The 11726-nt window shown below is 40.2% G+C and overlaps 1 protein-coding gene across 2 annotated transcripts in view; it reads left to right on the top strand.

The window, feature by feature from the left end:
• Positions 1-215: 215 nt before the first annotated feature.
• The window catches only part of erfl3 (Ets2 repressor factor like 3), a 52496-nt gene continuing 40985 nt past the window's right edge, over positions 216-11726 (top strand). The window contains exon 1 of one of the 2 annotated variants that reach the window (XM_055209903.2): positions 216-810. Coding sequence is in view for 1 of the 2 variants with exons in the window: in XM_055209902.2 (XP_055065877.2) it covers positions 789-810 (22 nt within the window). In the remaining variant the exon portion in view is untranslated. The remainder of the gene's footprint in view (positions 811-11726) is intronic. The other variant, XM_055209902.2, reaches the window with a different exon arrangement.

Genomic DNA, 11726 nt, shown 5'->3' with positions numbered 1-11726 from the left:
ACACTTGTTGCTGACGTTAACGGACGCGATGACGCTGAATCGCAGCCCGTCTTCAGCTCGTTGGACGCGGATGTGACGTAATTACGGACAGTGGCTACGGCGGTCTCCATAACGACGCCTCGTGCTGCAGTGACGCCAGCCCCGGCTCGTGGTGAGGGGGCGTGACTCACCCAATGCTCGTGCCCCCCTTCCCCTCCTTCACCCGTCCGTGTGGGCGGCCCCGTGCGGCAGCAGTGAGCGAAACACGACACCCGGGAGAGAGAGAGAAATGGGGGAGGAGACAACGAGTAGTTTCAGACTAGGGAGAGTGGGGAATGAAAAAAAGTCGGTGTGAAAGAGAGAATGGGAAACTGACTGATATACTGCGAATGGCGAACCTCGGGAGACCAGATGACAAACTAACACAAGGATAAAATGTTGCGAAAATGATCCGCTTGCCGTAAGAGAGCGCATATGTAACGCAGAGTGTGCCGCTTTTCCGCCGTGTTTGGGATTGTACCGATCGTTCCCGGGACAGACAGGAAAGCGGTGTTTCGGAACTCAGTTGCACCCCGTCCCGTAGCGCTCGTGGAAGTACCGAACCACTCAAACTCAGAGGCTGTCGGGGGATCTGGAGTGATCGCGTAAAGAGGGCAGACGATCCACTTGGTGTTCGTGCGGCAGGGAGCAACAGGAGCGCTGAACATTTGACAAAAGTTTGGCCTTTTGGAGACGGGGGTGAGGGAGAGGCCGAGTCTCGCCACTGTTGAACTGACAACTTAACCCAGCTTGCTGAGATAACTTTCAACATGAAAACCCCGGGGGACTCGGGTAAGTTAACTTATCCATTCATTATCACGCGCTACCACAACTTCGTTGTCTTGTTGAGCCAGGGATTTCACTTTGGTAATCTTCATTGTAGTGAGAAATGTCAAAAATGTGCTTGAGAATGTGGTTTATTAATCCCTTGACAACTGACTTTTGCTGTAAAAGAGTTGACAGAGTGCAGACAGTTAATGATCAGGTGTTTCCCCAGGAATTAATACTTTGACACACCAGCTGATTTACTACTGTAGTACTTTAGTAAAGTTTATGTGTATTTTTGTGTTTAGCCTACATGGTCGTGTTTCACCGTTGATTTTATTGTCTTTAATCGCACTTTGCATATTATAACGGCTAATGCGGTAAATCACCCATTAAGATTACTTTGAATAATCGGAAGTTATGCTACTGTCCACCTCAGCTTTTCTTTCTGGTAACTCTCATGCCAACACGTTTTACGCAGTTTTCCTTTAAAAGTCACAATTCAAACTTGACTGCTTCATCGGAACACACTAAACCTGTTGAATGGCTGCAACTTTCAAAACAATGTTTGTGCTTGCATTTGCGGGAGTTGGCTACATTAAATGATCAGATCTGGACCCAAACACATTTTTAACATCTCCCCCTACGATGTTTTCGCCGCGCCAGTTGTGTGCAGATCAAGCGCGAGCTTTGAACTCGATAGCATGGCACATTTCAAAATGGAAGCCCGCTGTCTAATCAGCGCATTTATTTGACGATTTAATTACTAGGTTAACAAATCAAGCACTTTACAATCATATCGGTGTTGCAATTTTAAGGCTGTTAGTAAAATTAGTTTAATTAACATAACGTGCGATCAAGCACGATATTGCGTGCTAATTTCCAGTCAAACAGCGCGTGAACATATCACTTACTTTTGTTATAATTGTTTCAGTTGCCCGTTCATTTTAATTCACTTTAATCACTGTTTGCTTACTTGCCCCGAGTATTCATTTTGTAACATGTATCCACTTGTCCAGTGTTGCTGCTGTCCCGCCAACTTGAGGAAGTTTCAGTAGCTGTGTTGTTCAGGAGGCCCATTGTAGTATGTTTGGGAATCCATGTTGGTATCTCTCTCTCTGTTTCTTTTCCCAGTCACAGTTATTTTCTCTCACATCACTATTTTCTCTGCGTTGCCACCCACTATGTGAGAAGTTTAACGGGCTTTAACTACTACATTGCATTCATTCTGCTTGCGCGCGACGTCATTAAATGGTCCTATTATTAATAACAGAGTTTAAGCGCGTGATGAGTTTTGCCTCCTCTCCTTTAGGAAGCGGGTCTGAGCACACCATGGTCACTGACTTAAAAACTGCCCTCACAAGGCTTGTTGTGTTTATTTAAATTGTCTGGTGTGTTATGTGTCACAATTAAACAGTACACAATTAATAAATTAATTTAGACTAGAGTTTGAGGAACAGCTTTGTGCAAAATGCAAATGATTAAAATCCATATAGTTCACAGACTGTTACATACAAGCCATCATAAAGCCTTTAAATTGAAATATGTTACATTTTTCTATGTACAACATTCATTGTATACCCACTTTTATACCAATTTGATGTATCTGTCTTAATTCATGTGATTAATTAAAAGCACAAACATCAATGGGAAACCCTTTAGATGACATTATCCTATTTAAGTGCATATTTAACCTAAAATTTATTGCTGACCTTTTGACCTGCTCTAGAAATGTTTATAGTCTTCAAACGCTTTGCATTTTTAAAATTTCTCAAAACAAATCTGTCATATCATGCATTTCATGCCTTCAATCTGCAGACTTAGTAAAAAGGCTATTTTAATGTACAGTATTAGGAATGAAATGCAGAGAGAAAGGATGTAATTTTGCACGCGTCACGTGCCAATAACTACTACAAGCTCCTTGTGGTTTGATCCGTCTACGGCAGTGCGGGCCACATTCTGACCTCGATAGTTACGATGTGAGCTCAGCTGCTGAGTATGCAGACGAGTGAGCGAGCGAGCAAGTGTTTGAGGTAGAGAATGATACAGTACTGAGTATAGGATGTGGTTTGAGAGTGCTTAATTCTCTATCGCATTTTAGTATCTCTCTAGTCTGTATTCCTACCTGCAAACAGCCACAGCCGTGTTAATACATTGCAAGTGCGTGTACACTTAGTGAAAAAGTATTTTCTGTGAAAGCTGTGGTTTGTTTTGAGAACGGGAGGCGACAGCAGTGTTGATATGATGTGCACCTTGATAAAGTCGTGTGTGTGTGTCTGTCATTCCCCATAACACTTGACACTATCGGCTTCATCAAAATCTCTCGCCACATGAATCACATTAGATAAGAGTTTTTATCAGTTCCTCTACAACTGCCACTTTACATGAATTCAGAAAACGATTTGTAACTCTTGTGTCTACACCGACGTGGGCCTCAACTGACCCTGGCTGATCTCGTTTCCTCTGTAATACCTGAAAGTGTCTGTGGTTTAACTTTAACTGTGGTTTATCTAGTAGGTCTTAGTGCATATTTAGGCTGTATCCTGAATGGTTAACCCTGTAAGGTGCAAGTAAGGCGTCAATGGTTCTACTGTTTTTCACTTAATGAAATTTCATGTTTTTTGTGTACAGTGTTTAATTAACGGGTGCAGAGAAAGAAAGTAAGGTGGGAATTAATATTGGGCGATATTCTCCATATAGTGAGATTGTATTGAAGGGTGGGGTAATAGTTTGCTCATTAATTTTGGCTTTTTTTACTCGTAACAAGTCACTGGATTAGTAGACAAAAACAGGAGCTGCTTTACTTTAAGGGCAGCTGGCAACATTGTCACAACAATTACTTGCGTCCCAGAGAATGGGAAAAACTCACAATTCGGTTTAAAGTTGCGTGCAAAACAATCGCTCTAATGCAAGGAAAGGTCAGAGCTGTGAATTACAAGTTCAGGTGCAAGGAAAAGTCAGAGCGCATTGCGAGCAAACTTGCACAAGGAAAAGTCTGAGCCGGGCATTACAAGCTCATGTGCAAGGAAAAGTCCCGGACGCAATCGCATTGCAAGCTCACTTGCGCAAAAAGTCCAAAGCTGGCGCTTACAAGCTCTATATTAGCAATGTGCATTGGATGTGTGTGAATGTTAATGTGAAACTTTAATGATAATAATAGTAGCATTATAATAATTTTAAACATGCATGGGCAAACAATAAGCCAACTATTCTCATCGGCGATATGTGTGACTACCCCAATAGGTATATAAGAGAAAAGATGCTTACAGATTTAAATTGAATCTTTTGGTTGAATCTTTTGTCATGATCAGACCTCCATTAAAAGGATAGTTCACCCAAAAAAAAAAAAATTCTGTAATCGTTAACTCGCCTTCACGTTGTTCCAAACTTGTTTTGCTGAATATAGACTTATTTTTAAAAGAGTTTGTTACCAAAAAGATCTGGGGCACCATTGACTTCTATAATAGGAAAAAATAATACAATGGAAGTCAATGGTGCCCCAGATCTGTTTGTTGTTTTGTGTGTCAGCCGTTTGCACATTATGTGTTTACACACAAGAACTAAAATCACGTTTTCTGTTGTTGCAAGCCTATAATAACAGTGTGTTTGCGTTCGTGCTGTTGCCTCGCTCACTGTAAGCCGGTTGCCATGTAGTTGCAATAGATTGTTAATTTGGAATAATTAGCCTTTTATCGGTTGTTCACATTGTCACACAGGAGACCATGTGCTCTGTTTTAGTTGTTGTGTTATGCAGCCGCCTGAGTTGTTCAGGTCTCTCTGGAACCAGTTCAACATCAACAGGCACCTTTCTGTGTTTACATGCTTATGTATCCTGTTCAACTGTGTGTGTGTGTTTTGTATTTTCACTACTCCCTGCTTTCCCATCAGGCTTCTTAAACAAGTGCTTCGTCATGCTATTTCTGTGAACACAAAGTCACACGTGGAGGCTGGTTGTGTAAGTACGTCTGACACTGAATTCAAGATTGTATCGATATTGCAGGTGTTGTAGATATTAAAAGGTATGAACTTTTCTCCCGCTCGCCCTTGGGAGAAATTGTCCCTTGATTTGGCCGCATTGGGAATAAATGTTCGCTGTAATTGTGGGGATGGTATATTTCTAGGGATGAATGAGGTCCTCTGGGGTTGAACAGTATTTTGTTTGTTGTTACCCTGTGAAAACAATAAGAGCGTGTCTGGTCCGGCAGGGCAACACAGTGGTTTGTGTGTGTTTGCCATATCAGTGAATTATGGGGGCCAGCGTAGAATACGAACGAAAGTGTCCATGTGTTGGAGTCATTTATGGACTGTCAGAAGCACAGAGACCCCTGTGTACGAAGGGGGGAGGGTGAACATGTGTATGCATGACCCTGACCCAATGACCTTTCATAGCTGCACCCCTAACCCTGCATTCCAGCACACGCCCCTGCCCCCGCCAGTCACATGCCTGGCAGCCAATGGCGTGAGGGCCCGATGCCATCTCTTCCATTTCGAGCATATATTGAAACTCTAGAGAGCGTATAAAGTACGTCAGCCCGGTTTCATTTCCTTATCGAATTTCCTAAATTTTTTAGTGTAATTTCCCATTTCTTTAAATCAGAAATACTAGAATTTAAACTTACGGTTTGATGTAGTAACTAATGTCAGATGTATTCACTAGTCTGTTCACTTGTACTTTAAAGCATTAAGAGATACGTGTCTAACCTAGTTTTCTAACCCAGTGGTTTTCAAACTGGGGGCCGCGAGATGGTGCTAGGGGGGCCCCACTTTTATGACATTTTATGAAATACATTTATTTATCATGAATTCTGTGTAATTAAACCTAAAAAAAAATGAGGCTACTAACCAAAAGCACTTCTTTTTTGTATAATTTAATGTTTTTTTTTTAAATTAAAATGTTGAGTTTTAGAACAGTTTTTGTCACAATTTTTTTTGGGGGGGCCGCGAAGGAATGCACCATACACAAGGGGGGCCGCACATTGAAAAAGTTTATGAACCACTGTTCTAACCTCTTCTTTTTTACTCACAGACAGCTACAGTTGGTTATGAAAGATGGATTTTGAAAGAATAGTTTAACCATGGGTGCATTGTGTGGTTGGACATTTGCATGTCTTTTGCAATAGAATGCATCACATAACCTAAAATATAAAAGTGAAGTATTATTAACATTCTGAAAGCTTGTTCTGACAGTATTAGTGTATATAAAGTCTAGGCTAGACTTGAATACTTTTATAATTTAAAAAATGTCTAATTACATGTTTTTTCACATTTATATATATGTTTACATTTTACAAATCAAACTGTCTATATAGGCAGCAAGACTTTCACGGGTCACGGACGTTCTCTGTATTATAAAATTTATTTAGTTAAAGGAAAACACCACCGTTTTTTAATATTTTACTATTTTCTTACCTCAACTTAGACAAATTAATACATACCTATCTTTTCTCAATGTTTGCACTTGATCGTTGTACAGCGTGTCGTGAATGTTAGCATTTAGCCTAGTCCCATTCATTCCTTAGGATTCAAACAGGGATGAATTTTGAAGCCACCAAATACGTCCATGTTTTCCCTATTTAAAGACTGTTACCTGAGTAGTTACACCAATAAGTCAGGGCTCCAGACTAACTTTTTGATGGGGCTAGGCTAAATGCTAACACATCCACGACGTGCTGTACAAAGAGACTAAGTGCAAATTTTAGTTCATATTCATGGTGTCTCAATTTAGCACAGATAAGTACACTTGGATGTTCTTAAGCTTATCTTAAGAAGTACTAAAGAAGACTTTTTAGTATATAAAGTACAAAAATTTGTGCTTGAAAATGGAGCACTTTAAGTACACTATGGAAGTGTAGTACTTTTCCACTTGGCATAATAGATTCATATTTTTAAAATCTATAAAAAAAGTTTTCTAGGTTTTTTAATCGTTTACACAGAACTGCTTCCGCATGCTTTGTACTTGAACTCGACATTTTTATATTGTCTGTCCCACTGTGAGTTCAAAATACTTGAGATTTGAGAACTTTTATGTATCATGCTATGTAATTTAACAAACCAATAAAAAAATGTAATAGTTATTTCATTTCTGTGTGACTAATACCACACCATATACTTTACAAAAATGTCCTTTAAAGTAAACTCATTAAAGATGAAGAAAGCATGTTATGTCACAACACACAAGATGTCGCCAGGACAACTAAATAATACACTAAAAACAGAGTGACTAGACTGGTTTAACTGACTGGGAGTGCTGGGAGGGTTAAAGGTTATCTTGGCTAAACCTCCACGGACTGTCACTACTTTTTATGATTATACCACTGCAACAGAAATAGATTTTTTTTATTGTAGCAGATGTTAAAGTAAATAAACAATCATTCCCAAACTAAAGATTAAGTTTTTGATAACGTCTATGAATGTGTGTGTGTGTGTGTTTTTACGAGACACTAAAGGTTAAGTATTTTTTTTACTGATTTTTAAGTCTTTGCGACCGCTGTTTACTCTGGCTTTCCATTGTGCTTTCACAGAAACCTCCATTAGCCGTTATTAGACCAACTCATAATTGCACCACACATAGGAGAGTTCAAACATCTGTTTTCAATCATTTAGGACAACGCAATAGAGTTGCACACACTACATATAGCCCTACGGACTACATATAGCGAGTAAAGTTTATTGATTTTAAATAATGGACAAAGTGTCCACGGACGAGCCATTGACAACCGATAATAGGGCAATCTTCTCATGGTTCAGCAAACACTCCCTCTTTTAACGCTGACACACTCTCTCACACTGGTTTGTTTTGCAGAAAAAAAAACGTGGACCTCCCACATTCCAGCTCAAAGCTTAAATCACTGCAGCATGTGTGGCATTACTCATTCCAGGAATTGCATTCGGGCAAACACACATAAGCGCTCGCTCATTTACTCAAACACAACTCTCACACGTCGGATCACATTCTTGGTAACTCTCGCTCTTCGCAGCATTCCTGTAGACGGATGCGCAAGCCCGTTCCAAAAACAGATGCCGTACACGCACAAACACAACCATTTAGTGGTCCTTTGATGACCTTTTTGGTCATTTCAGTGTCTGAGCATGTTTTGAGATTAAAGCCTTTGACTTTAGCCGTGTTCGTGGGCTGTGTTTGCCTCTGTCACACTGTATTTAGTCTTTCCGCCGTGATCCGGCTGCTCATTAGCTCTCAGCTGCCGCTCGCCTCTGTGCGCTGGGTTCAGACTGTCATCGGGACTTACACCGTGTTTGAACCTAATGAAATTCAGGCGGCCGTGGAAGAATGCTTGTATTGCACGTCTCTCCGCATGTGTGCACATGGGTGTTTAGAGCGAGAAATGTAATACAGGTAGTTTACAGTGCCTGCATTGTCATGAGCATTACTCAGTGTAACACCTGCATTATGTGTGATAAAGATGTGAGATAGCACACACAAATACACACCCAAGCCAAACAAAACCGAAACCGACACATTTTTTTAAATGCTTGCTAGCTATGGAGCATTGCGTTGGCAGTTCAAAGGTCATGGGTTAATTCCCAGGAAACACACATTTATTTACACTGATAAATAAATGTTTAACTTGAATGCACTTTGGATAAACGAGACTTAGGTCTGCCAATACATACATTTAAATGTACAGGTCAACAGGTTCGTAAGGCTTCGGTTTAAGGATGAAGGATTATTAATATGAAAAATATTTTTAGCCTGGTTTGAAAACAATGGAGGTCTATAAGAAGTCCCTATTATATTGAGAAATGTGTGTGTGTGTGTGTGTTATATGTGCATGCCTGTGAGATTGTGATAATGTTAATGATACAATAAAAGTCAACACACACACACACTTCTGTTCACTTACTGTATTTCATGACACAAATGCACACAAAAAAAGTATGAGAGAGAGAGAGAGAGTGTGTGTTCGTGTGGTCAACTGCCGGGAATTCAAATGCTGTCTGGCGCCACTTTAACACCCGTCCCCCCTCCACCGTACCCCGTCCCCTTTCCTTCTCTTCTTAGGAATGCAAGATCATGTTCGCTCCCTTTCTCTCTATCTCTCTCTCTCTCTGTGTGTACGCATTTGTTTAAACCTGTTTAGGAGTATATCAGAGTTTGCTCTGAACTTTGGACCACTTTGTCACCGCACTCACTTTGTAATTCATCGGTTAGGCACACCCTGACTTTCTGTTTTGTCAAGGGATGGTCTGTGTATGTGTTTGATATGAACAGGAGTGTATATGTGTGCGCACCTGTGCGCTAAGTACTGTTACTTCCAGGATGAAGAAGAGCAGGTGGAAAGTGTTTTCCAGACTGCGAGGAGAGAACGGCCGATCCGCTCATGGTTGTGTAGATGCTGCGATATTCTCGTACACGTGCTGTGTTAACATCGCCGATTGGATTTCAGGCATCACACCTTCTGTATGAGGATTATAAATGATGCTGTCATTCGGAAACAAGACACCATTCAGTTTAAATTCAGAACATTGCAAAGTTTCAGCACTGTTTTAAAGAGCAGTTTGTCTTTCATCAAATCGCACAACTTGCACTTTCACAGCCAGACGAGATGATGTTAACTCTGCACATGTGCAGTGTGTGCGTTGGCACAGATTTGGCTGTACCTACGAGGGCCAAGTTTTAAAAATGTCCTCATAAATGGAGTAGAGCACACCAAACACTGACTTGTGTGGCCGTTTTTAGTAGTGTAAAATGCTCATAGATTGGTCATATAATGTTTTATTGTAAACTTTATGGGGTGGTTTCCTGGACAGGGCATATCCAGACTTTGAGCTGCCTTAATTTAAGAACATCTTGCAGACATATCTTAAAATATTTCTGTGCACTTGTTCTCAAGATGCACACCAGTAATGTTTTGTGTAAGGTATGTTTGTGAAAACTACTTTAATGTCCTAATATAACTAAGGCATAGTTCTGGATTCATCTAAAACCTGCCCCTAAATGTGTACGGCCTGTTTCGAAGTTAAGGGCTCATTATACTGCCCTACAAAGTCTATGTGCAGTAACTACAGAAACACTGAAACTGAGAAAAATGCCCTTAAAGTTTTTTACACCAACCAGTCAAACATGTTACTGCAATTTTGGCACACACGTTTCTGTGAAATGGGACAAATTGAACCAGGAGACTTTGTCCCAACTTAAGACACAACAGATTTCACAAAGCCCATTTCAACCCTTAACTCAATTTTGACCAAATGCGTAGTTACTGCGCTTTGGCTTTGTAGGGCAGTATAGTTGTGCATAGTTTCTACGGCGTAGCCACGCCTGCGAAGGTTATGCGTCGGTTTTCATTTATGAGTTGATGTCCGCGTCGACGTGCAAACACACATGCAGGCCGCTGGTAGGCAGTATCCACGCACGTTACCACAGCAGCAGCATGTCAATAAAGAAGCAGCTTGGCAAGTTTAACCCACAAACAAAGGAAAACAGCAACTTGGTCCATCTTTGTTCTCACTGTCGCAAACGAAAATACCTATGACACAGTTTTTTACCTGATGGGAGGGGTTCTAGTGGACCAATCACAGCGATTGCGGTCTGTGTAAAACTGACGCGCTGTTAAAAATTTGGCGAGGTGCACGTCAGGCTACGCAGAGGGTACGGTTAACCTATAGCGTAGACTTTACGCACAACTATAAATTGGACTTTAGATTCAGGTTTAGAAGATATGAAGAGTTTCGTTGCAAAACGAGATAACCACCGTTTTTTAATTGTTTAGAAATCTCGTTTTTTGGTTGTGCATTCCAATTAATTTCAATGCAACTGCAGTTGGTTTGTTTTGATTTAAACCTTCATAACTTCAAAAATACAGCTAAGTAGCACCATAAAACAAAATAATAACATGATAATAAACATGTTTTGACAAAAATGTTAAAAAATGGATTTATCTCGTTTTGCATCGAAACTCTTCATATCATTAGCGTCATATGAAAATAAAATCTCTGTAAGTGTTCTGGTATGTGTGAGATTTACTTAATGAAATTAATTAAACTTAAAGAGCACCTATTTCATTGCTAAAAAACAATGTTATTTTGTGTATTTGGTATAATGTAATAATGTGTTTGCGTGGTTTATGGTTAAAAAACACATTCTTTTAAACATACCGTACATTTTTGTAGCTCCATATTTCACTCTCTTCCTGAAACGCACGGATTTGAAAAGCTTTGTGTCCCTGATTGGCCAGTTAATCTGTACGTTGTGATTGGCCTGAATACCGCTGACGTCAGCCGGAAATGTGACGCTCCTTACCATGTTTGAAAGATTCAGTTGCTAACAGATTCAGGAGTTAACTTACAGGCTGTGAGCCCAAAGCGGGAGGAATTATGATAATGTCGGTCTCGTCTACATCAGTGGTTCCCAAACTTTTTCAGCGTGCGGCCCCCCATTGTGTACGGTGCATTCCTTCGCGGTCCCCCAAAGAAAATTTGTGACAAAAACTGTTCTAAAACTCAACATTTTAATTAAAAAAAAAAAAAAACATTAAATTATACAAAAAAGTAGTACTTTTGGTTAGTAGCCTTATTTTTTTAGCTTTAATTACACAGAATTCATGATAAATTAATGTATTTCATAAAATGTCATAAAACTGGGGCCCCTGCCCCCAGTTTGAAAACCACTGGTCTACATCACCAATCCCAGGAAGTAAACTGTTGCCTACAATCCGTGTGTTTGTTGTAGTCCAAGAAAAGAGATTTACTTTGGAGACGATAACTTGTGTCGTTGTTTACTTTGGGGTTTGTACCTTTTGCCTATCATTAACATGCACTAACACACACTTACACACCAAAGGAAATGTAAAATCGTGAATCGGACCATTGGTGCTCTTTAAAATAGAAAACCCTGCCATGACATTGTGGATACATTACATTTATGCATTTGGCAGATGCGACTTTAAGTATATTCAAGCTAAACCTTCGTCTTTCCAGTTTTT

Source organism: Misgurnus anguillicaudatus, chromosome 10 (genome assembly GCF_027580225.2).
Source record: "Misgurnus anguillicaudatus chromosome 10, ASM2758022v2, whole genome shotgun sequence".
Taxonomy (NCBI): Eukaryota; Metazoa; Chordata; class Actinopteri; order Cypriniformes; family Cobitidae; genus Misgurnus; species Misgurnus anguillicaudatus.
The sequence above is the reverse complement of the archived record's forward strand: the minus strand, read 5'-3'. Positions and strand labels throughout refer to the sequence as shown.